The sequence below is a fragment of the Stegostoma tigrinum genome, chromosome 33 (assembly GCF_030684315.1).
Source record: "Stegostoma tigrinum isolate sSteTig4 chromosome 33, sSteTig4.hap1, whole genome shotgun sequence".
Classification (NCBI taxonomy): Eukaryota; Metazoa; Chordata; class Chondrichthyes; order Orectolobiformes; family Stegostomatidae; genus Stegostoma; species Stegostoma tigrinum.
The window spans coordinates 884,900-910,700 of record NC_081386.1 but is presented as its reverse complement, the minus strand read 5'-3'; the positions used below and the strand labels follow the sequence as shown (position 1 = coordinate 910,700).

General features: G+C 41.7%; 1 protein-coding gene across 2 annotated transcripts in view; it reads left to right on the top strand.

Moving 5' to 3' along the window:
- Positions 1–25,801, top strand: part of ankdd1a (ankyrin repeat and death domain containing 1A) — a 189,664-nt gene that overhangs the window by 56,388 nt on the left and 107,475 nt on the right. For both annotated transcript variants that reach the window (XM_059639229.1, XM_048563010.2), the window contains exons 5-7: positions 13,173–13,277; positions 16,742–16,840; positions 18,288–18,386. In XM_059639229.1, coding sequence (XP_059495212.1) covers positions 13,173–13,277; positions 16,742–16,840; positions 18,288–18,386 — 303 coding nt within the window. The remainder of the gene's footprint in view (positions 1–13,172; positions 13,278–16,741; positions 16,841–18,287; positions 18,387–25,801) is intronic.

The following is a 25,801-nucleotide window of genomic DNA, read 5'->3' as shown; positions in this document are numbered from 1 at the left end:
CAAGAGTCAGGATGTAACTTTATAAGACTTTGATTAGGTCACACACAGAGTATTGCATTTAATTCTGGTTGCCACATTACCAGAAGGATGTGGTGGCTTTGGAGATGGTGCAGAAGGGGTTTTCTAAGATGCTGCCTGGATTAGAAGGTATGAGCTACAAGGAGTGATTGGAAAAACTGGTGTTATTTTCTCTGGAGTGGCGGAGACTGAGGGGAGACTTGATAGAAGTCTATAAAATCATGAGTTGCATAGGTAGAGTTGACAGTCAGAGTCATTTTTCAGAGTTGAAATGTCTAATACTAGGGGGGACATGCATTTAAGGTGAGAGGGTCAAGTTCAAAGGAGATGTGAGGGGCAAGTCTTTTTACATAGAGTGGTAAGAGTCTGCAACAAACTGCCAGTGGTGGTGGTGGAGGCAGATATGATAGGGCATTTAAAGGACTTTTAAATAAGCACATGAATATGCAAGGAATGGAGGGATATGGACCGAGGATAGGCAGAAGAGATTAACTTAATTTGGTGTCATGTTTGGCAGAACATCATGGGTCAAAGGGCCTGTTCCCATTCTGTACAGTTCTACGTTCTATTCATCTGGGAGTATGGTTACCAGTTCTGTACACAATATTCAAAATGTGACCTAACTTATATTCTATACAGCTGCAACATGACTTGTCTTTTATACTTAATGCCCTGACCAATGCCATATCCTTTTTAACCGTCTTATCCACTTGTGTTGCCAATTTTAAGGGAATTGTGAACCTGCACACCAGATGCCTTTGGATGTTGACACAACTAGAGCTCTGCCACTTACTATATACTTCCCTCCTGCATTAAATCTTCCAAAATGCATCAGTTGGCATTTGTCCAGATTAATTCCATCGGCCATTTCTCTGCCCAAGTCTGCGGACTATCCTGCTGTATCCTCAAGCAATCTTCATTATCTTTGTGTCAACTGCAAATCTACTGATCAGATCGGCTGATCAGCTGCATTTTCCTCCAAATCATTTATCTATATTAGAAACAACAGGGGTCCCAGTACTGGTTTCTGTGAAGCACCGCTGATCTCCAGGAAGAAAAAACACCATTTCACTGCTACTTGTCTTCTATATGTGAGTTAGTTCTGGATCCATCTTACTAGCTCATGTGGATCACAAATGACTTCATCTTTTAAATCAGCCTGCTAAAATCCATATTGACAAAAACTACCACACTACTCTCATCAATTAGCTTTGTCACTTTCTCCAAAATTTCAATCTTTTGTGAGATATGACCTTCCCCACGTAAAGACATGCTGCCTATCACTAATAAGTCCATCCTTTTCCAAATGTAAGTAAATCCTATCCCCAAGGATCTTCTCCAGAAATTTAGCTGTCACTGATTAAGACTGTATGACCCTGTAATTTACCCAATTATCCCTATCACCCTTCTTGAATAAAAGGACAGTCCGGTCCTCTGGAATCTCTTCTGTGACTAAAGAAAATGCAAAGAGTTCATTCAAGGCCCCAGCAATTTGCTCACCTGCCTCCCTCAGCATTCCGGGATAGATCCCATCAAGTCCTGTGACTTGTCTACCTGAGTGCTTTTCAAAACACCCAACACCTCCTCTGACCCTCCCTAAATGCAATTATTTTAATAAGTGTGAAATTGTTTTCGGGACAAAATTAGCTAGTAAGACTAAGGACGTTTAATGCCGGCTAAGGAAGTTTAAGGAAATCTAAAGAACTTTAAATCATGTCTGGTGAGGGCAGCCAAGTGGAATGTGTGTGCTGTCAATTAGGAGTCACTGACCCTAACATTGTCTTCACTGACCATGTGTGCAGGAGGTGCCCCCTGAAATAACTCTACAAAGGCTAGGACCCTGTCACCATGCTACCCTTTATTTACACTATATAAGTATTTGACACTGGTCTGGTTTCCTCAGAGTCGGCTGCTAGAGTGAACAGAACCCCTGATACTGCTGTTTATGTTTACAACCAAGATCTTTTCCCCAGGGTAGGGGAGTCCAAACATTGCGGGCATAGGTTTAAGGTGACAGGGGAAGGATTTAAAAGGGACTTTAAGGGTCAAATTATTCTTGCAGAGCGTGTGCGTATATGGATTGAGCTGCCCGAGGAAGTGATGGAGGGAGGTACAATTACACCATTTAAAACATTGAACACCTGGATAGATATATGAATAGGAAGGCTTTTGAGGGATATGGGCCAAATGCTGGCAAATAGGACGAGGTTAATTTAAAGATACCTGGTCAGCATGGATGAGTTGCAATGAATGGTCTGTTTCCATGCTGTACAGGTCTACAATTGTATGACTGTCACTACATCTGTCCCTCTCCATGTCCTAGGATGTAGGCCTAGTGTTTACTTCTGTAGCTCTCCCTGGGCTGTTTATGCATCCGGTCTCCTCTGACTCTGCATTGGATACTGGTGGCATGTACCAGAGTGTGGCCTGCCTCTTGTACCTGAAGCATCTCGGAAGAAATTTCTCCTCCTCTTTAGACTGCAGAGGGCGTCGATGCTGCGACATCTGCCATATCCATCTTGTCCTCAGAGGCTTCTTCAAAGCTAGGCGGAGGGGGAGAACCCAGGGATTCTGACAGTCTTGCAGGATATTTTGAGGGGCCAGGAATGTTTTTCATCTGCCTTATTTGCAAAGTTGCAGCTTTCATGTGGTCCACGTGCTTGTTCAGGACCATCTCTCGCTCTGAACTTTGTACATCTTGGGACCTGATCTTGTGACAACCAAACCTCTTCCCATGCAGGGCCATTACTGTGGTTTGAATACCAAACTTCGTCCCCTGAAGTGAACTGCCTCTCTTTCTTAGAGGAAGTCTTTTGTCTGGCATTATTTTTCCTTCACGTATGCTGCTAGACCTGCTGAGCTTTTCCAGTTACTTCTAATCTGGTGCTGAATTTTCTCCCAAGTAGAAACTCTGCTGGAGTTGTTCTTGTAGTTGTGTGAGGGGTAGTCCAATATTCAAACAGGAACTGAGACAGTTTGAAATTGAGTAAAGCTGTTTCTTTATGCCTGCCTTCAAAATTTGGACTTCTCTTTCCGCTAGACCATTGGACGGTGGATGGTATGGAGCAGACCTTACATGTTGAATGCCATTCAATTTAGGAAATATTCAAATTCCCTGTTGATAGATGATGGCCCATAGTATGTGACCAACGCCTCCAGGAGTTTGTGTATTGCAAAATATGTTCGTAGCTTGTTAATCATCATCCCCACACTTACATAGACCTTAGGTTTTGGATAAAAGAATGGCACAACATTGTGGGCTGAAGGCCCTGTCCTGTTCTGTTTTATGTTCTATATCTGCTTGAAAATGGCACAGGCTGATGATACCGCAAAATGGAATTTCAGTCTATTGGTACAAGCCCTTCTGGGTATTAATTATAGCATACTTAAGGGAATCCTCATTTCATTCGCAATTGCAGATATACATGGCTCATATCCAACTTTGTGAAAGACAGCCCCTCCACCAGTTTTGCATGTAGGTCCTCCATTTGAAAGATTGGGTATTTATTCAGTTGTGAAAAGCATATTACTGTTTGCACTCCCTACAAAGCGAAACTGACCCAATGGGCTTAACAATTGGCACAACTGGTGCTGCCCATTCTACAAACTTTGATTTAGTGGTTTGATGGCTTGATGATTCCTTCACTTCCCAGCCCTGATTTCTGTGTCTAGTTTTGAGGCAAATGGCATTGGGCAGGTCTTGTAGAATCATGGAATTGCTTTTTGATCAAAATGTAAGGTGGCTTGGCCCTTTTGGTGGTTTCTAGATCTTCTTGAAAAATGCCCAGGATTGTTTTTTTAAAAAGAGCTTCACTCAGGCAGCCATTTGAAGCAATGAGGTTGAATTTTTCTCTGGCAATTTCACCCATCAAACTTGGGACTAGATCCCACTGTCATCACCACTGAAATAACTTACCAAGCCACCTCTTATTTACACATGCCCAGTACACAGCAATGACCCACCTAGCTCAGAGCCAGCTCTTAAAGTGAGCGAAACTCCTGACAGTCCTGTTTATACCTGTCAGCCTGGACCTCCATTATTGAACCGTGTCAACGATCGCAGTCAGGGAACTCAAAGGAAGAAGTGTCTAGGCCTGAAATGTCAGCTTTCCTGCTCCTCTGATGCTGCTTGGCCTACTGTGTTCATCCAGCTCTACACCTTGTTACGTCACGTAGGTCAATGTTTGTCGGTTTAAATTTAGTATGGAAGTGACTGAGATGAAAGAATTTTTGTCTAGGCAGTATTTTATATGCACACCAGTGGACAGTTGACCTTTGACAGGGTGACCAGTCATTGTCAGATGAATTGTAAATACTTTGGGGTTATCAGAGAGAGTTGCTTGACATCAGATGCTTTCAAAATCTGCTCAGTTTCAGATCTCTTGTGAAACACAATTACATTTGTATCATCATGAAGCAGTTACAGGATTTGATGAATTTTCTTAGGCATCAAAATCTTTGGATTTACTGCCTTTGGATCTACAAAGCTGATGATTTACTGAATCCATTGCTCTGGTCAGATCGATCAATGCAATGATGAGTTGCTGATGTTCTGAACGTTTGTTTTTCTTGGGCTTGTCTGGCGACAAAGACCATGTTGGAAATTCCTTAGGTAGGTCTAAAGCCACACTATCTTTGGGATGATTTTCTTAGCCACAAGTAGATGATTCGGGAGCGTGCGAGTCAGGATTTTCTCTGCCACGAGCAAGAATATGTGCATCTTCTTCAAGGCAGATTTCTCCTCCATTCTCATGTTAGTTTTTCATTAGGACCCAATTTCTTCACTGCAGCAAAGTTATTTGACAATTTATTTAATGTTTGGGCGAGGTGCTAGCCAATTGGTATCATCACTGGACTGTTAATCCAGAAATCCAGGGAACGTTCTGGGGACATGGGTTCAAATCCTACCATGACAGATGATGGAATTTGAATTTAATAATAATCTGGAATTAAGAGTCTAATGATGACCATTGTCTATTGTGGACAAAAAACCCATCTGGTTCACTAATGTCCTTTTAAGGAACAAAACTCATCCTTATCTGAACTGGCCTACATGTGACTCGAGACCCACAGCAATGTGGTTGACTCTTAACTGCCCTCTGTGATGGGCAGTAAATGCTGTTCATGAATAATAGAAGAAAGCTTAAATCTTGAACCCAGCTTTGTATTCTTTCCACAGCATCAAAACAGTTACCATTGTGACATTTCTGAAGTTGGTCATAAAATCATAGAATCCCTAGAGTGTGAAAGCAGGCCATTTGACCACTGAGTCCACACTGAACCTTGGAGGAGCATCCTACCCAGAACCCAGTTCCCCTTCCCCCCAATTCCCTGTAACTCTGTATTTCCCATGGCTAATCCACCTAGCCTACATCCCTGGACACTATGCGGAATTTAATATGGCCAATCCACCTAACCTGCTCGTCTTTGGACTATGACAGAAAACTAGAGCACCCAGAGGAAACCCACGTAGACATGTGGAGAATGTATAAATTCCACACAGACAGTTGTCCAAGGGTGGAATCGAACCCGGCACTGTGAGACATCAGTGCTAACCGCTGAGCCACTGTACTCTGATGTTGGGGGATCTTCTGTATTCTCACAAATCCATAGGAGGAATGAATGAAGCCTTGATATGATCAAAAGACCATAAGATACCATAAGATTTACCAATGCAACCGTACAAAACACTAGTGCGGCCTCATTTGGAATATTGCTTGCAGTTCTGGTCTCCCCATTACAGCAAAAGATGTGGAAGCATCGGAAAAGGTGCAGAGGAGATTTACCAGGATGTTGCCTGGTCTGGAGCGCAGGCCCTATGAGGAAAGGCTGAGGGACTTGGATCTGCTCTCATTGGAGAGAAGGAGGCTAAGAAGGGATTTAATAGAGACATACAAGATGATCAGAGGATTAGATAGGCTGGACAGTGAGACTCTTTTTCCGAGGATGACGACGTCAGTTTGTGAGAGGGGGCATAGCTACAAATTGAGGGGTGATAGATTGAAGACAGATGTCAGAGGCAGGTTCTTTACTCAAAGAGTGGTAAGGGTGTGGAACGCCCTGCCTGCCAATGTAGTTAACTCAGCCACATTAGGGGCATTTAAACAGTCCTTGGATAAGCATATGATTAATGATGGGATAGTGTAAGGGTAGGGCTTAGATTAGTTCACAGGTCAGCACAACATCGAGGGCTGAAGGGCCTGTTCTGCGCTGTATTGTTCTATGTTCTGTGTAAAAGCCTTCAGCCAGAATACCTTCTTACCCTCGGGCTTTGTTGTATTCCAGCTGCTTGATTGCTCCTTGCAGTTTTTCGAGGGATGGTGATTCATTCAATTATTTTACCATAAGATACTGACGGATAGCTTGGAGAGTATCAGCTGTCACAATGGATTCACAGCTGATTAGTTGTTGAAATTGTTCTTTCCTACTTTGATGGATGGCATCACCTTTCTTAAGAGAAACTTCATCTTGTAGAGGGAATTTTGTCCATTTCACCTTGTTCTGAAGATAGTCCTGATGGCTTCAAAAAAGCTTTATATTGTCATAATGTTAGCATGTTGTTGGACCTGTCAGGCTCCATTTTCCCCCAATCAGATGCTGAAATAAGTGGCCTTCTGGTATACAAACAAATAGCCTTCATTGTCTAGAAGAACAGTCAAAAGTCACAAGTCAAGATGATATCTCCTTTAAACTACTGCCGAACTCTCTAAATTCCTGTGGCAGGATCTTATATCTGTTCCTACCCATGTTGTTGGTACTGATATGTACCACTGACATTCATCTTCCTTGTTCAGAATGCATGTAGCAGCTCTGAGACATCCCTGATGCAGCACCAGGGAGGTAACATACCATTTGAGTATGTCAACTTTGAGCACAAAACTACTTGTCAGTTCCCTTTATAATTGAGTTCCCTATCATTAAAACCCTCCCAATCTTTTTCCACTCCTGCAGTGCAGCAGAGCCAACCGTGGCACCACAGGCTTAGCTGTTTCTGCATTCCCCTGAGAGGCCAGTCTCCGTGACAGTGTCCAACACGGTACATCAGTTTGAAAGGGGGTTGACCACAGGGAGCTCCTGCCCTACCTGCCTACACCTGCTAGTCTTTTTTATGTTTGAAACTTACCAGAAGCCTTAATATTGTTGAGTTGGCTGTGCAAGCTGCCAACACTGAATCCTGTCTTCTCATGTCCTGTCATTTTCACTTGAACTGTTCTGGAACTTTTGCACTCCACAATTTGACTGTTGGGCGTTTCAAAATTCATGCACTTTGCAGATGTGACATATTGAGCACTCATTTTTTTTTTGCCACTGTTTGATCATGAGTCTCTGAAAACTGGTGATATTGGTATCAAGATCTTTTGGTTGCCGGTAAGCGGTCATGGTTATCTGCTGCAAGACTGGACATTTTTGTTCGGTAAAATTAATCTGAAAACTTTATTGGACTCAGGCTTGATTTGACTGATTAAACGACATTGAATTCTTGATGGTCGTATAACAATCCAGATGATTTTAAGGGACTTATTCCATATGTTAATTCTGATTTAGCTGGGTAGTGACCCTTGATGGTATCAGAGATAATGGGAACTGCAGATACTGGAGAATCCAAGATAATAAAGTGTGAAGCTGGATGAACACAGCAGGCCAAGCAGCATGTGCTCCTGAGATGCTGCTTGGCCTGCTGTGTTCATCCAGCTTCACACTTTATTATCTTGGACCCCTGATTGTATTCTGTTTTTAGTCTTGAGCATCAACTTCAGTATGGATTCATTCTACCTCTGTTCTACCATACACCTTTAATTTAATATATCATTTACTTACGTAACAAAGAAATGCTATGTTAACCCAGTTAAGACGTTTAGCTTGAGGCTAGCTTGATTTTTAATTCTTTTTCCAGAGAATCAGTCTCTATTTATTGTTTTGTTGCACACGGTCTCCTCTATGTAGACTTATCTAAATTTATAAACATGCTTAATCCCTTGTTTTGGTTTATAGGGTGAATAAAGAATTATATGGAAAGTTTAAAATTGAGCCTAATGTGAGTATAGGGTTTTTTTTAACAGAAAGAGGAGTTGATTTAAGTACCAAGTGTAGAACTAAACATGATTTTTGGCACTGAAAAGATGGTGTTGTGCTGCTTGCTAGGTCAAATTATACAACATGATTCATGGTATATTCGTGAACTAGGCTTATCTGTATAGGTTACCATTTCAAAATCTGCATAGAACATAGAACAGTACAGCACAGTACAGAGCTTTTGTGCTCCTGAGATGCTGCTTGGCCTGCTGTGTTCATCCAGCTCCACACTTTGTTATCTTGGATTCTCCAGCATCTGCAGTTCCCATTATCACAGCACAGTACAGGCCCTTCGGCTCACGATGTTGTGCCGAACTTTTACCCTAAACCTAAGGTCTATCTAACCTCCACCCCTACATTATACTATCATCCATATGCCTATCTAATAGTCACTTAAATGCCCTGATGAGGCTGATTCCACTACCCTCTCTGGCAATGCATTCCACACCCCGCCCACTGACTGAATAAAGAATCTACTTCTGACGTCTCCCTTATATCTACCTCTGCTCACTTTAAAACTATGACCCCTCGTAATAGCTACCTCCACCCGAGGAAAATATATGTGGCTGCCCACTCTTTCTATACCTCTCATCACTTTGTGCACCTCTATCAAGTCACCTCTAATCCCTCGTCATTCTGAAGAGAAGACCCCTAGCTCTCTCAACCTTTCCTCGTAAGACCTTCCCTCCAGTCCAGGCAACATCCTGGTAAATCTCCTCTGCATCTTTTCCAACACTTCCACATCTTTCCTGTAATGAGGCAATCAGAACTGGGCACAATACTCCAGATGTGGCTAAACTAGGCTTTTGTATAGCTGGAGCATAACTTCACGACTCTTGAACTCAATCCCTGTATTAATGAAAGCCAACACACCGTATGCCTTCTTCACAACTCTATCCACCTAGGTAACAGGGTTGAGGGAACTGTGGACATGAACCCCAAGATCCCTCTGATCCTGTACACTGCCAAGAATCTTTCCGTTAACCCTGTATTCTGCTTCAAGTTTGTCCTTACAAAAGGAATCACCTCACATTTTTCAGGGTTAAACTCCATCTGCCACTTCTCAGCCCAGCTCTGCCTTCTATCAATGTCCCTTTGTAACCTAGAACAGCCCTCCGCACTATCTACAACATGACCCACCTTCATATCGTCTGCGAACTTGCTAATCCACCCTTTCACTCCTTCATCCAAATCATTTACAAAAATCACAAAGAGAAGAGGACCCAGAATGTAGAACATTACAACGCAGTACCGGTCCTTTGGCCCTCGATGTTGAACAGATCCTTGTGGTACACCGCTTGTAATTGGACATCATGTTGAATATTTTTGGTCCACTACCACCCTTTGTCTTGTAAGGGTCAGCCAATTCTGAATCCAATCTGCCACATTTTCCCTTATCCCATGCCTCCTTCTGCATGAACTTACCATGGGGAACCTTATCAAACGCCTTACTTAAATCCATGTATACCACATCCACTGTTTGTCTTTCTTTCACGTGTTAGGTCACCTCTTCAAAGAATTCAGTAAGGTTTGTGAGGCATGATCTACCTCTCACAAACCCATGCTGACTATCACAAATCAAACTGTGCCTTTCCAAGTGATCATAAATCCTATCTCTCAGAGCCCTTTCCAATAATTTGCCCACCACTGACGTAAACTAACTGGCCTGTAATTTCCAGGGTTATCCCTTTTTATGACAAACCATGGAAATAATATTAACTGTGAGGAGGTAGAGATAAATGTCCAGAGGACATAAGATAGCCTGGCAGAACATTTTATGTAAAATTCAATGCAGAAAACTGAAGTGATTCATTTTGACGGGCAGACCAAGGAGAACAAAATAAATTTTAGAATGCAATATCCGTCTAGGGTACACTAGTCATTGAAGGTGGCAGGGCAATTTGACAAAGCAGATAAATAGCAGATGAGCACCTGAAACTCATTAAAAGGATTGTACAATGCAAAAGGGAGGAAGATAAGATGAACCTTTAAAACACCAATTCAGCCTTAACTAGAGAGCTTTAACCAATTCTGGACATACTGTAAGAAATGATATTAAGATGTTAAAACATGCATATGAAGATTCACGAGTGGTTCTGGGATTAGGGAATTTTTGATACATGGATAAATTGAAAAGTCTGGGGATGCTGTCCTGAGAGATGAGAAGGTCAAGGGGGGATTTTATAGAAATCATAAGTAGTGTAGTATCAATCATTAGGAAGCAAATATTCCACCGGCAGAAAAGTTGAAAACAATTTTAATTTAAGGTGAATGACAAAAATATTGATAGGACAGATGAATTTAGGGTGTGGATTGAAACATGAAATTGTGATGCTGTTGTCACCACAGAGACCTGGTTAAGAAAGGTACAAAGGACTGGCAGTCAACATTCTGGACTCTACAGTCTTCAGCCAGGACAGGGCAGGGTGTAAAACAGGAAGTGGTATTGCATTATTAGTTGAGGAATCAGTTACTGCAGTAAAGAGGGACAATATCTTGGAAGGTCATCAAATGAAGCCTTGCGCGTAGACCTTAGGATTAAAGAGGGGACAATGACATTGTTATGAAAGAACTCTCGGCCCCCAAACAGTCACTGGGCAGTTGAAGGTCAGATATTTAGACATTCACACTGAGGTGTGGTTAAAATGATCGGATTGTTATATTAAGTGATTTCAATTTACCCAACATTAATTGAGATTGTCATAGTATAAAGGGATTAGAGGTGGCGGATTTCTTGAAATGTATTCAGGAGAGTTTTTTATTACCAGCATGTGAATGGTCCTACAAGGGACAATACAGTGCAGAACCTAATTTTGGGGAATTAAGCCAAACAGCTGGTAGAAGTGATAGTTCAAAGAATCCCTACAGTGTGGAAACAGCCTTTCAGCCCCACAAGTCCAAATGGACTTTCCGAAAAGCATCCTCCCATACTCTCATCACCATGCACCCTATCCCTGTGGCACGCACTTCCCATGGCTAATCTATCTAACCTACACATCACTGGACACTGTGGGCAATCCACCTAACCTGTGCATCTTTGGACTATTGGGGGAGGATTTTAGTGATAGCAACCACAATGCCATGTGTTTTAAGTGTGTTAAGGAAAGGAGAAAGAAAATTTGCAAAGAATATGCCTCAAAGCATATTTAATTAAATAAGGAAGGATTTCATCTAAGTAGACTAGTAACAGCTACTTGAGGGTAAATCTAAAGCAGAATAGTGGGAGGTGTTCAGAAAGGAATTGGGGAGTGTACATGCTCAGTGTGTTCCTTTTAAGGTGAAATGTGGGATCACAAGCCTGGAGAAGCCTAGACATCTAGGAATATTGAGGACTGGATAAAAAGAAAAAGAGAGCTATATAACAGGGACAAAGAGAGTGAATCAACAGATGCCTTAGTGGACTATAGAAAGTACAGAGGGGATCTTAAGAAACCAATTAGGAGAGCAAAGAGATGGCAAAAAAATTATCAGTAGACAAGATTAGGGAGAGTCCCAGATTCCTCTTCAAGTATATTAAAGGAAGAGAATAACCAGCTTAGGTGTAGGGCCCACTGGGGATCAAGGGGGAGGGGGAAGGAGCGGGAACACATTGGTTGAGTGTTAAATGAGTACTGCACATCTGACTTCGCCCAGGAGAAGGAGGATGAAGGACTGGTGTATATTTAGTACACTTTTTGTTGTGCAGACTCAACTAGTTGAAGGACCTCTTGGATAATCAATGATTCTGTGACAAGAGGGAAAACGGTTTCATGCAGTGATTGGTTACGATTGGGAATACGTTGCCTGAGAGGATATGGAGGTAGTTTCATTTGTGGCTTTCTAAACAGAATTGGATGATAATCTGAGGAGAAAACAATTTCAGAACTAAGGGAAAGGGTCAGGTGGCTGAGGTGAACAGAGTTGATTTTGCACTGAACAGCATAGAAACATGTTCTGCAGAATTGGATCCACATTTGATTTTTGGATCATAGAGTCAAACGGGATGGAAACAGACCCTTCGGTCCAACTGTCCATACTGACAAGGTTTCCTGAACTAAACTGGTCCCGTTTATCTGCATTTGGCCTATTATCCCTCTAAACCTTTCCTATCCTGTCCAAATGTCTTTAAATATTGTAATTGCTTCTGCCACTCTGTGTGAAAACATTACCATTCTTTTCCTGTTTAAATCTTTCCCTTCTCACCTTAAGTCTGTGCTTTCTAGTTTTGGCCTCCCCTATGCTGGAGAAAAGACCTTGACTATTCATCTGAAGTTTATCCCTCATGATTTTATACACCTTTATAAGGTCATCCCTCAGCCTTCTAAGCTGTAGGGCAAAAATGTCTCTATTCAGCCCCTCTTTATAACTCAAATCTTCCAGTCTAAGTAAGATCCTTGTAAATTTTCTTTGCACCTTTTCCAGTTTAATAACATCCTTCCTGTAGCAGGGATGTATCAGAGATAATGGGAACTGCAGATGCTGGAGAATCCGCGATAACAAAGTATGGAGCTGGATGAATACAGCAGGCCAAGCAGCATCTTAGGAGCATGAAAGCTGATGTTTCGGGCCTCGACCCTTCATCAGAAATTTTCTTTTCTGATGAAGGGTCTAGGCCTGAAACGTCAGCTTTTGTGCTCCTAAGATGCTGCTTGGCCTGCTGTGTTCATCCAGCTCCACACATTGTTATAGCAGGGATGTTTGTGATGAAGACAGCTTGAGTATGCATGATGACAGTTTAGTTTGCATGCACGTGACAAAGACAGTTTAGCTGGGGTAGGCACGATAAAAACAGTTTAGTTAGTGTGTTTACTGAAGACAGTGTCATTAGGATGTGTGCGCGTTGAAAACAAGTTAATCAGGGTTCATGTGATGAAGTCTATTTAGTTAGTGCTTGCATGATGAAGACAGGATGCTTTCGATGAAAGCAAAGTAGGGAGCAGGTGATGAAGACAGTTTAGCTAGTATGTGCACGAGGTTTCAGTAGGGTGTGTCATGAAGACTGTTTAGTTAGTGTGCATGTGACGAAGAGAATTTATTTAGGGATTGTGTTACATTAGTATTGTTTAATTCATTTGGTTTCCTTATTTATTTTCCTGGACCAGAATGGCCTAAATTTGCTCCACTGTGCTGCCCGAAGAGGCCATATAAAGATACTGGAGTTTATTATGGAAGACCTTGAAGATATATGGCTGGACAAACCAGACAATGTGAGTATTAATGTACAATTATAGATTTTACGATGAATTTTACAAACATAAAATTTTAGAATGTAACATCACGATGCAAGGTCCAATATCTGGAATTCTGATTTGAAAATCATAGGAAGCATGTGGCTGAATTTCTAACATCATACATAATTTTCTAAATTCCAATGCCAGGGTCCATATTTCTGATTTCTTTGTAACTTCCATCAGCCCTATAACACTCTTCTGTATTTTTCCACAGCATCTTCTATATCTTGCATTTGTGGCCATGCCCTTAGCTGTTTAAGCCTTCAACTCAGAAATTCCTTCTCAAAGTTGTGTGAACTTCCACCTATCCATCTTCCTTTGAGATAAAAGAAAGTTGAGGAAGCACAGGAGGCCAGATTTAGAGAAATGAGGATTATTTAGATGCTTCCAGGATTTTGTCCTAGCAACAGTCTTAGAAAAACAATATATTTAAGAGTCCAGATGGTAGGTAACATGGAGAGTAACTTAGAGAGGAACTTGCTGAAGAATTATGAATCATAGAATTGTCGAAGCATCAAGTCCTCACTGTCCTTCCAAAGGGCATCCCACCCAGACCCACCTAATCTCTATAACGGTACATTTCCCAATACTAATCCGCCAAGACTGCATATCCCTGGACACTATGGGCAATTTACATGGCCAAGCCACCTACTCTGCACATCGTTGAACTGTAGAAAGAAACTGGAGTGCCCAGAGGAAACTCATGCAGACACAGAGCAACTGTGCAAACTCCACACAGACAGTTACCTGAAGCTGGAATCAAACTCCTGTCCCTAACTATCGAGCCACCGTGCTGCTGGTTGCTGGTGTTCCCGTGTATCTGTTGATCTGATGCTCTTGGCCTTCTGGATAAAATTGGCTGTTCAATTCATTTGAGATAATAGGGTCTGTGTCCGAAGCGTCAACTTTCCTGCTCCTATGATGCTGCTTGGCTTGCTGTGTCCATCCAGCTATACACCTTGTTATCGATGTTCAATTCATTTGTCTGGCTTGTGATGCAATTCCCATATGGGCTGAGGTTACCATGAAGGACTCTCATTGTTAACCTTAGCCCTCTGCTTAAACCATCAGCAGTTGCTCTCTGTGTGAGAGAACAGTCTATGGTCCAGAAGGACTATGAAGATTTTACCTTTTAGCTTTACCTCCTAGATGGAAGTGGTCATAGATTTCAAAGGTGCTGTCGCACTGCAGTTACTGAGCATCAGTGGTAGAGGGAATTGATGTTTGTAGATGTGTTTGCACCAGTTAAACAGGTTTATTTATCCTGGATGGTGTCAGGCTTCTTAAGTATTGTTGAAGTTGCACTCATCCTGCCAAGTGGGGAGTATTCCATCACGCTGCTGACTGTACCTTGTAGATGTTGGACAGGGGAGTCAGGAGGTGAATTACTCACTGCAGTATTCCCAGCCTCTGACCTATTCTTGTTTCCATTTTATCTGTAAGTTGAATCCAGTTGAGTTTCTGGTCAATGATAACCCTCTGGATGTTGATAGAGAGGGATTCATTGATGGTAAAACCATTGAATGTCTAGGGGCAGAGTGTGAAGTTTCTCTTATTTGTTAGAACCCTTGCTGATTTTTCATTATTTTCATTTTTATTCTTTTATCAATTTTGGCTTGGAGTGGTGAACTGGGAATTCTAGGCTGAAAGTGACTTTTGGACTTTGGGAAACAGCTTATGGTAAAAGGCAAATAACAGACCAAACAAGCTTTATTTTGTGAGGCAATGCTTAGAGGTTAGTTGCAGGCTAATTCTTGATCAAAGGGCTCATAGAGACACCACAATTTCAGGAAGAGCATTGAGATAGCAGAAGTTGGCTGTTATTGAGATCAGTACCTGGGAGATGGATCCAAAAAGTCTGAAAGAAACTCTATTCAAACAGGTGGCAGATATTGAATGATAATTGAGGCCTTGGGAAAATACATTCAATCTATTAGAATTGGACCATTGTTGAAGTTATTGAACTGCGTTTTCTGGAGAGAAGAGTTTGTCTGCTGATGACAAGTACAAAGATTTGAGGGCTCCCTCCCTAACCACCTTTTACCAACTTTCAGAAGCCCAGAGATTTGACAGCTGAGTAGAAGTATTCCTACCTTTACCTGAGCGAACTGAAAAGGTCACCCTGATCGATCTCCAGAAAAGCAAGAAGGAGTCTACATTATGTCAGTGAAATAATGCATCGTGAAAATCATTTAAGTAATCTTGCCAATCTTGTTCTCTGAGATGACAAGAACTGCAGATGCTGGAGTCAGATTTGATGCTGTGTGGAGCTGGAGGAGCACAGCAGGTCAGGCAGCATCAGACGAGCAGGAAAGTTGACATTTCAGGTTGTTTCAAGTTCTGAAGAAGAGTCCTGAGTCGAAACATTGACTTGCATACTCCTCTGATGCTGCCTGATCTGCTGTGTTCCTCTAACTCCACCTGGCTGGTTTTGTTATTTAATTTATTACTTAACTATGCTTGTTTGAGAATGACTATGTCTTTTCTGTGAATTGGGACTGAAATTGCATCTAATAGCGATTTAATTAGATTACTTTGTTGTTTAATTATTTCTCTGCTGAAGTTATTCTATATTAAGTGAATTATTAAGTGTTTTGTTTAAGACACAAAACTGGTTTCTAGAATTAGTTACTCACACAAACTGGGATTGATTATTGAAAGGTCTGGTTAGGAACCATTGGAATAACTATTCAGGGTCTTCGAAGGTTTTAAATTTAATTGTGTTGTGAAAACAGAAGTAGAAAGGCTGATTTGATTTAGCTGCCTGTCTCGTTCATAACAGAATGGAGATGGTCATACTTCATAACTGTGTGCCAGGAAAATCATTTGCCACTTTCCAGCACCAGCCCAGATATTGTTCAGCTCATATTGCATTTAGATATAGATTATCTCAGTATCTGAGGAGTTTTTGGTGGTGCTGAACATTCGTACAGTCATCAACGAACATCCTCACTTCTGACCTTACTATGGAGGGAAGATCATTGATGAAGCAGCTGAGGATGGTTGGGCCTAGGATACTACTGTGAGGAATTCCTGCAGAGATATCCTGTCAGAGGAGCAGGAAAGTTGACGTTTTGCGTCAGGACCCTTCTTCAGACCTGACCAGAAACATCAACTTTACTTCTCCTCTGATGCTGTCTGGCCTCCTGTGTTCCTCCAGCTCCATACTGGTTGTCTCTGACTCTAGCATCTGCAATCTCAGAGTTTTGGTTGAGCTCTTTTCTTTGCAGTTGAAGGTGGCAGGGTGGGTGCAGGCAGTCACACAAGTGACAGAATAGTCGTGTCTGGAGGCTGCGAATGCACAGAAGAGTGTAGACATTTTCTGTTTTACTTTATATATCCTACACGAGGAGACCATCCATATTTGTTTCATCTTTTATTCTGTAATGTTTATTTCAATCTGTTTCTGCTTTTTTATGACAAAAGTAATCTCTGTACAGATGCAACAAACAGCATTACACCTGGCAGCAAGTTACGGCAACCTAGAGGTGGTGAAATTCCTAATTGGCTCAGGCTGTGTTCATGGCCTAAAGGACAAGGTCAGTATAACAAAGGGTAAGCTTGCTCAATTTTCAGCCTATGGAGGATTTATTACATCGTTACAAGAACATCTTTTGCACTGGTGTAATTGTACAAATTGTAGTGAAAGACAGGGGTATTGGGATGGGTTAGCAAAAGATTGTTCCAAAAGGTGTGTTTTAAGAAGAATCTTGAAGATGATGAGAGAGAAGCAGAGACAGAGGATTTTAAGGAGTAAATGAGAAGTCATACAGAACTCGAAGGGGAGAGTGCAGGGAAGTGGTGTTGAAATGCCCATCAGCCATGATTTAAATGGCGGAGTGGCCTTGATGGGCCAGATGGCCTTACTTCCACTCCTATGTCTTATGGTCTATGGAAATTTAATTCGATTTCTCTCTCCACAGATGCTGTAAAACCTGCTGAGTTTCTCCAGCACCTTCTGAATATGAATATTAAACAAGGTGGTGGAGGAAGTCTTGATGCTGTCACCTTTGTCTAGAGGATGAGGAAGGATAATGACCACCGACACAGAACTACCTGGACTTTAGTTTGATTACTTTGGTGTGATGGGACAACAGACAATGTGTGACTGGAGGAATTCAGACAGTGGAAGATTTGAGCATTTATCTGACAAGGACTCTGGAGAAGAAATTGGATATTGGACAGCAGGCATAGTGGGGTCATGGGTAACTCTTTAAGGAAGTGGGTGTGTGATGTTGATTTTGAAAAAGAGGAAGCCAGTAGAAGGAGAGTATTTACAATATCAGCTAGCATTGGGCCAGGAAGAGAGTCAAATGGCCAGCTTTTCAGTGGAAATGCAGTGAAGGAAGCAGGATTATGATTGATATTGTGTTTATGTGCTTAGTTCAATGCAGAATTGAGGACTTATGCTCTCGTCCTATAGATGAGAAATAAAATGGATCCTTGTCTGCAAATTCTAGTTGACATGTAAGATGCTATTGCGCAATGCATAATAACAAGGAGTTCCACAAGCATATGATCAATGCATGTCCTTCAACTAATGCGACTGAAAGCAGAAATGTGAACAGAAAATGCTGGAAATACTCACAAGTTGGTAGCATTTGCTCAGAGGAACAGTTAAGATCTTAGGTCACTGGCCTTTCAGAAATTGAAAAAGCAAATTGTCTGCACCATTTTGTTTGAAATGGGCTGTTCTCAAATGGATTGCTATATATGCTGACAAAGCAATGATGTTATTGCTTAAGAACAGCACATGTGTTTGGTTCTCTCCTCATGATAAATCTGGAAGCCTCTGGTATGAATTACAGAATTCTCATGTAGGGGAAATTGAACCTATGGCTCTTTCAGAATATAAGCTCATCTACGTTCCAGAATATCAAATGGCAGAAAGGTTTTGAAAACTTATCAGATTCTGAACCAGTGTTACCATAATACTGCAGTATCATAAATGTGACTGTCTAACTCGGTTTATTCTAAATTCCATAGGAACAGAACACCCCCCTTCATTTGTCTGCAAGAAGTGGGCATGTTGAAGTGTTACAGAAAATAGTAGAAACTGCAGTGGATCTGGATGAAAAAAATTGGGTGAGATTTTGAAATCTAAGTAAAATATCTATTGCCAAAAGTTTACATATCCAGTTTCATTGCATCTGTTCAATGACTGTACTGGTCATTGGTAGAATGTTGTTTCATCCATTCATGTTAATCTCTCTGTACATAGAGGAGAGGAATACCGGAAGCTTTGGTGGTGAATGCACTAAAACATAAGCAAATAGAATAGCAGCATGAAGGAGAATGAATAAGATTTTGAGATCCAACCTGCAAAAGAAGCAGGTATCTGAGTAAAATCCTGGGTACAGGAGCCATACGTGGAGCATTGGCTATAGTTCTGAACGTTGAGTAAAATCCTAAATACAGGTACCCCACTTCTGGTGCACTGTGTTATGACCCTGTGCACAGATACTGCACACTTTGGAGTCTTGTCTTAATTTTATTTGAGAAGATGAAGAACAGTTGGTCGCTGTGACGAGAAGACAGTTGTCTCCAAATTTCTACTCTTTCTAAAAATTCTATGGAATTTTATGGAAAAACTTTGTGGAATTTTAAATCTGCCATGGAAGAAAAATTCTAGGAATTCTAAAAATAGGCAAGTTTGGGGAGTAAATTTGAGAAGGATCAGGCAACCCTGGATTAGGCCCTTTTCTTGTCAGTCAGGTGGACTGACCAATGTCATTGAGGAGCTATGTAAATGAAGATTTTCTGTATACTATTTGCTTCCTCCTGTATTTAGGTTTGCTATGGTAGGCTGGGAATTTCGTTATTAATCGATTACTTGATGTACACTGGCATGTTAAGAAGAAAGGACACCTCACTTGCAGGCTATGGTTGGACTAATGCTGCATTGAGTTCCACACCTGCCACCTGAGTTGGGTACCCGTTATTTGTAACCAATGCCTGGTAAAAATGAAATACTGAGTTTACTGTACTACCAGACAGGATTCTGCCGTAAGCCTAAGGATGCAATATTTGCTCTGATATATGACAATTGAGAATTCACAGCTATTTATTAAGGTCTAATCTGATACAGTTACATCCAGATATCACTTATTTCCCACATTACATACATCAGCTTTGGTCTTGTTCACTCAAAATGTCCTTTTATCCTGATGATTGTGCAGTCTATGCTGCATCCTTGTTGCTAAACACTTATCTCTGGCCTGGTTGTTTTGCCATTTAGTTACATTTATTTTGATACAGATATTTATAACTGAATGTATTTTAACACTTTCAGTTTCTTCCATTTTGGGTCCTTCTCTTCTGCTCCACTGCCCTTAGATACTGCCCAGCTTAACATTGTAAAGGTGGTTATGCTATCTGTACAAGAAACCACAGCAGTATGGGCTGTTCCTTATGTTTTGTCCCTCCAGTCTCTAAATTTCATACTCCGTGAAATCTCTTGTATCGTTTTGGTATGGGGAACCAAGCTGGTTAAGAACCAATGCCAAATGTGTGATAATCAAAACATGGGAGATTGTCCTAATCCATGGGTCTATGTGTACAATCGATCCTTAATTCCAAAGTTCTTCCCATTAACAGTCAATGCTGTAGCTTTTTGCTGCAGAATATAGCACACTCTGTACACTTGAATGTCTGTAAAGTGTAAAGACAACAATGGAGTTACACAGAAAAACTGGCTGAGATTGTGTCAGATTTTCCCAAATGTCAGCCTTTACCTGTAGCTGCCACCTACAAGGCAGGAGTGTGATAGGGCATTCCTCACTTACATGGATTCAACAATTGTGCAACTTCAGTGATACTCAATGAGCTTAACACCATCCAGGACGTCCACTTGACTGGTACCATTCCCTCCCACCCACCAATGCTAAGTAGCAGCATTGATACATTGCAGAAAATTGCCAAAGATCTTTAGACAGCACCTTCTAAACCCACAACCAGTTTAATCTAGAAGGATAAGGGCTGTAGATACAAGGGGACACCACGATCTGCAATGTCCCCTCCAAGCCACTCACCATCCTGAGTTGGAAATATATTGCTGTCCCTTTGCTGCCGCAAGGTCAAAATCTTAGAATTCTTGCCCTAATGACATTGTAGGCCTGCCTACAGCATTAAGGATTTCAGAGGTTCAAAAGGCAGCTCACCACCACCTTCTAAAGGGCAGATAAGGATGGATAATAAATCCTGGCCCAGCCAGCAGCCCCCAATCCCATGAGTGAATAAAACAAACATAATTAAGCAGAGTCTGTCAGATTCATGAAAGAGTAATCATACCTGACAACGTTGTTAGAATTCAATGAGGAGGTAGCAGATAAGATGGATATAGGCGAACCAGTAGATGTAATATATTTGGATTTCCAACAAGCAGTCAAAAAGGTACCATGTATGAGGCTACCTGATAGAAAAAGACTCCATGGTACTGAGGACATTATATTACCTTGGATAGAAGATAGTGTCGGGTAAAAGAGGTCCTTTTCAGGATGGTAACCTGTAACTGGTGGAGTGCCACAGTGACAGTGCTAGGTCATAGTTATTGATATATGTTAATGACTTGGATGATTTGAAGTGAATAAACCATCATCAAATTTGCAATGACACAAAAATTGGTGGGAAAGCAAAATGGAGTCTGTAGAGGGTTATAGACAGGTGAAGTGAGTGGGCAAAGTCTTGGCAGATCAACTGTAGTGTGGGAAAATGTGAGGTTATATTCTTTGGCAGGAAGAATTGAAGAGTGAAATATTATTTAAATGGAGAAAAGCTGCAGATAACAACAACGTGGAGTTTTGGGTGTCCTAGTCCATGGATCACAGAAAGCTAGCAGCCAAGTTCAGGAAAGAAAATGGAATGTCGACTCGTATTTCAAAGGGAAAGCGAATGGTTTATAAATGTAAGGAGATTTTACTGAAACTACACAAGGCATTAGTCAGATCACAGCTGGAATACTGTGAACAGCTTTAGACCCTTTTGTTATAGTATAGTGGAGGCAGTCCAGGGAAGGTTAACTAGACTGACCCTGGTTGTGCAATCATCAGTGAACATCCCTATTTTGTACTTTGCGATGGAGAGAAAGTCATTGATATAGCAGCTGTGGATGATTGGGCCTAAAATACTACCCTGAGGACTCATGTAGGAGTCTGCTGAAATTGAGACGAATGTCCTCCTGCAACCATAACCATCTTTCTTTGTGCCAAGCATGACTCTAACCAGTAGCGAACTTTTCCCTGATTCTCATTGACTTTAGTTTTATTACAGCTTGGTGATACCACAATCAAATGTGACCATGGTGTCTAGGGCAGTTATTTTCACCTCACCTCTGGAATTCAGATGCTTTGTCCATGTTTGCACCAAGGTTGAAATGAAGCCAGGAACTGAGTAGCCATTGCCGAATGAAATTGATTCCTGGAATGACAGTTTGATGTATGGAGAGCGATTGAGTTTCTGAGAGTTGTTTACATTGAAGTTTAGAAGAAAAATGTGGAATCTCATTGAAATCTGTAAAATTCTAACAGGACTAGACAGGTTAGATGAAGAAAGTAAGTTCCCAATGAGGAGCAAGTCCGGAACCAGAGGTCATAGTTTAAGGATAAGGGGTAAGTGTTTTAAAACTGAGATGAAAATTGGAGGAGTTGTGAATAGTGAAGCAGTTTGACAAAGAATACAATAGATCAGTTGGAAATTTGAGTGGAGAAATGGTAAATAGACTTTAATCTGCATAAAAATGAGATGATGCATTTCGGGAGATCAAATGCAAGAGGAAAGTATACAGTAAATGGCAAGCACTTAGCAGCATTAATATACAGGATACTGGGGGCAAGCCCATAGCTCCCTGAAATAGCAACACAGTGGATGAGGTGGGAAGAAGGTTTATGGCATGCTTACCTTCATCGTTTGGAGAATTGCATGTAAAAGTTGGCAAGTCATGTTGCAGGTGTATAAAACTTCAGCCAGGCCACCTTTGGAGTAGTGTGATCGGTTCTGATTGCCACATTATAGGAAAGGTGTAGAGACTTTGGAGAGGATGCAAAAGAGGTCTTTCAGGATGTTGCTTAGATTGGGGTGTATTGGCTATATGGAGAGATTGGATGAACTTGGATTGTTTTCACTGGAGGTCAGACTGAGGCACCTGATAGAAGTATCTAAAGTTATGAGAAACATGGATATGGTTGATATTCTTTTTTCCCAAGGTCTAAATATCAAATACTAGGTTTTAAGATGAGAGGGAGAAAGTTTAAAAAAGATGGGCGAGGCAAGATTGTTATCAAGAGTGGTAGGTGCTTTAAATGTGCTGCCAGGAAGGTAGTTAAAGCAGATATAGGAGCAACATTTAAGAGCCATACAAACAGAAGTATGAACAGGCATGGAATAGAGAGGTATGGACCATGTACAGGCAGATACATGATGCCATTCTAAACTAACTGTATGTACTTCAGTAGTAGGCCTGTAGAATTTACCAGCTCAGGAGCTGTTGAGGTCAAAAGATTGACTTTAAGAAGGACACAGATATAGATGTTGTGGCTAAAGCGACAAAGCAATGTAGGGAGGATAGGATTAGTGTATTGACCTTGATGATCAGCCATGATTATGAGTGGTGGAGCTGGCTGGAGGATTCTAATGGACAACTCCTGCTCCTGTCTTTTACTTTTCTGTGTTTCTAATTCGCCAGGTTGGATTTGTCCTGATTTTTGTGTACAGACATACCCACACAATTTTCAAGATTTTCGAGTAGAAGCCAGTGTTGCAGCTGTACTGGAACAGCTTGGCTAGGAATTTTGCAAAATCTGGAGCTCAAGTCTTCAGTCATAATGCTGGAATGTTGTCGGATCCATAACCTTGTCAATATCTGTTGCCTCATGGTGTTCCTTGATATTACTTTTGGCTGAAGATTGTTATAAACTCTTCACTCTTTGCAATGTGTGCTGGACTCCCCATTCCTTCTCCAGTGCATTGTTAAGTTATCTACCTCATTTCATGACTTGATCTGGCAGGACTGCAGAGTGTAGATCTGTAACATTTGTTATGAAATCACGTAACCCTGTCTACTATATGCTGCTCCTGCTGTTTGGAAAACAAGTACTTCTGTTTTGTAGATTCATCAAGTTCACACTTTTTGTCCTTACATGTCATGTTGTCCTCTTCATCGAACCAGGAATGATCCCCTATCTTGATGGTAATGGCAGATTGCAGACCATGAGGTTCCAGATTGTGTTTGAGTACAACCTGGACATGGCTGATGCCTAACAGCACCTCCTAGATGCCCAGTCTTGAGTTGCTAGATCTGTTGTAATCTATCCCATTTAGCACAGTGACAGTGACACACAACGCAAGGTGAGATATTCTTAATATGAAGAGAGGGCTGTATCTCCACAAAGTTACTCTTCTCTGTATTTTTGTAGACAGATGCATCTGCAGCAGGCAGATTGATGAGGATGAGTTCAGATATATGTTTTCCTCTTGTTTTCCTCAACTCTTGCCACAAACAGTCCAGCAGCGATGTCATTTAGGACCTGACCAACTTGATCAGTCAAGCTGCTGCTGGGCCATTCTTGGTGTTATTGAAATCCCCATCCAGAGTATGTTCAGCTCCATTGCCACACCGAATGCTTCTTTCAAGTGTTCCTCAACATGGAGGAGTATGGGTTTGGTGAGGGCAGCAGGGGGACGTTATAAAATCATCAGCTGGATGTTTCCTTTACTATGTTCGACCTGATGCCATGACACCATTTGGACACTGGAGTCACTGATGAGGACTCTCAGGGCACTTCCTTCATGGCAGGTTACCACGCTGTGCCACCGCATCCTTTGTGTGTGTCCTCTTGGGAGGGCAGACATACCCATGGGGTGGTGGTGTAGTTTTGGATGTTGTATGTGAAGCGTCATTCCATGAGTTTGGCTATATTGCATGACTAGTCAGTGAGACAGCTGTCCTAATTTTGTCACTAATCCTCTGATATTAGTAAAGAGGACTTTGCAAGATTGACAGTTCAGATCAGTCATGATTTCATTGAATGGTGGGTTCACTTGATGAGGTGAATGGATTGCTGAAGACTTGGGCTCCAAAACTTGCTGTCCCCTAGCTAAACTGTTCCAGGACAGTTACAATGCTGGTATGTACCCGACAATGTGGAAAATTGCCCATGTTTGCCTTGTACACAAAAAGCAACTCACCAGTTACCACCCCATCAGTCTACCTCATTCATTAGTAAAGTGATGGAAGGTGTCATCAAGCAATATCTGCTCAGCAATAACCTGTTCACTGCCCAGTTGAATTCCACCAAGGCCACTAAGTTCCTGACCTTATTACAGCCTTGGTTCAAATATGGACAAAAGAGATGAATTCCAGAGGTGAGGTGAGAGGGACACCAAGGCCGCATAGGACTGAGTGTGGCATCAAGAAATCCACGCAAAACTGAATCAGTGGAAATCAGGGGCAAACTCTCCGCTGGCTGGAGTCATACCTGGCACAAAGAAAGATGATTGTGGTAGTTGGATGTCAATCATTTCAGCTATTGGACATCTGTGCAGGTGTTCCTCAGGGTAGTGCTGTAGGCTCAACCATCTTCAGCTGCTTCATCAGTGACCTTCCCTCCACCATAACGCAGAAGTGGGGATGTTTGCTGATGATTGCATAATGTTCATCACCATTCGTGACTCCTCGGATACTGAAGCTGCCCATGTTCAATGCAAACATCTGGGCAGTATTCAGACTTGGATTGACATGTGACATGTAATTAGCACCATACAAATGCCAGGCAATGAACATTTTCAATAGGAGACAAATTAACTACTATTCCTTGACATTTAATGGTGTCATCATTCCTGAATCCCCCACTATCAACATCCTGGGGGTTACCTTGACCAGAAATTCAATTGGACTTGCCACATAAACATAGTGGTTAAAAGAACAGGTCAGAGACTAGAAATACTGCAGCAAGTAACTGGCCTCCTGACTACCCAAAGTCTGTTCACCATTTACAAGGCAAATGTCAGGAGTGTGATGGAATACTCCTCATGGGTGCAGCTCCAACTTCATTCAGAAAGCTTTCCCATCTATCAAGTCAAAGCTTAAATGGCACAACATCCATAAGCATCCGTTCTCTCCACACTGACGCTGAGTATCAGCAATATTTACTACCTACAAGATGCACTGCAGACATTCACCGAAGATCCTTACACAGCTCCTTTCAAATCCAGGTCTACTTCCATCTAAAAGGCCACGGGCAGCAGATACATCAGAACACCACGATTTGCAAGTTCCCCTCCAAGCCACTCGCCACTCGCCATTTCAACTGGAAAATGTATTGCTGTTTCTTCACTGGTGCTGGGTCAAAATCCTAGAATTCTCTCACCTCATTGTGGGTCCAACCACAGCAAATGAATTGCAGTGGTTCAAGAGGGCAGCTCATCACCATGTTCTCAAGGGCCAACCAGGGATGGGCAATAAATGCTGGCCATCAGCAATGCCATTTCCCATAAATTAACATTAA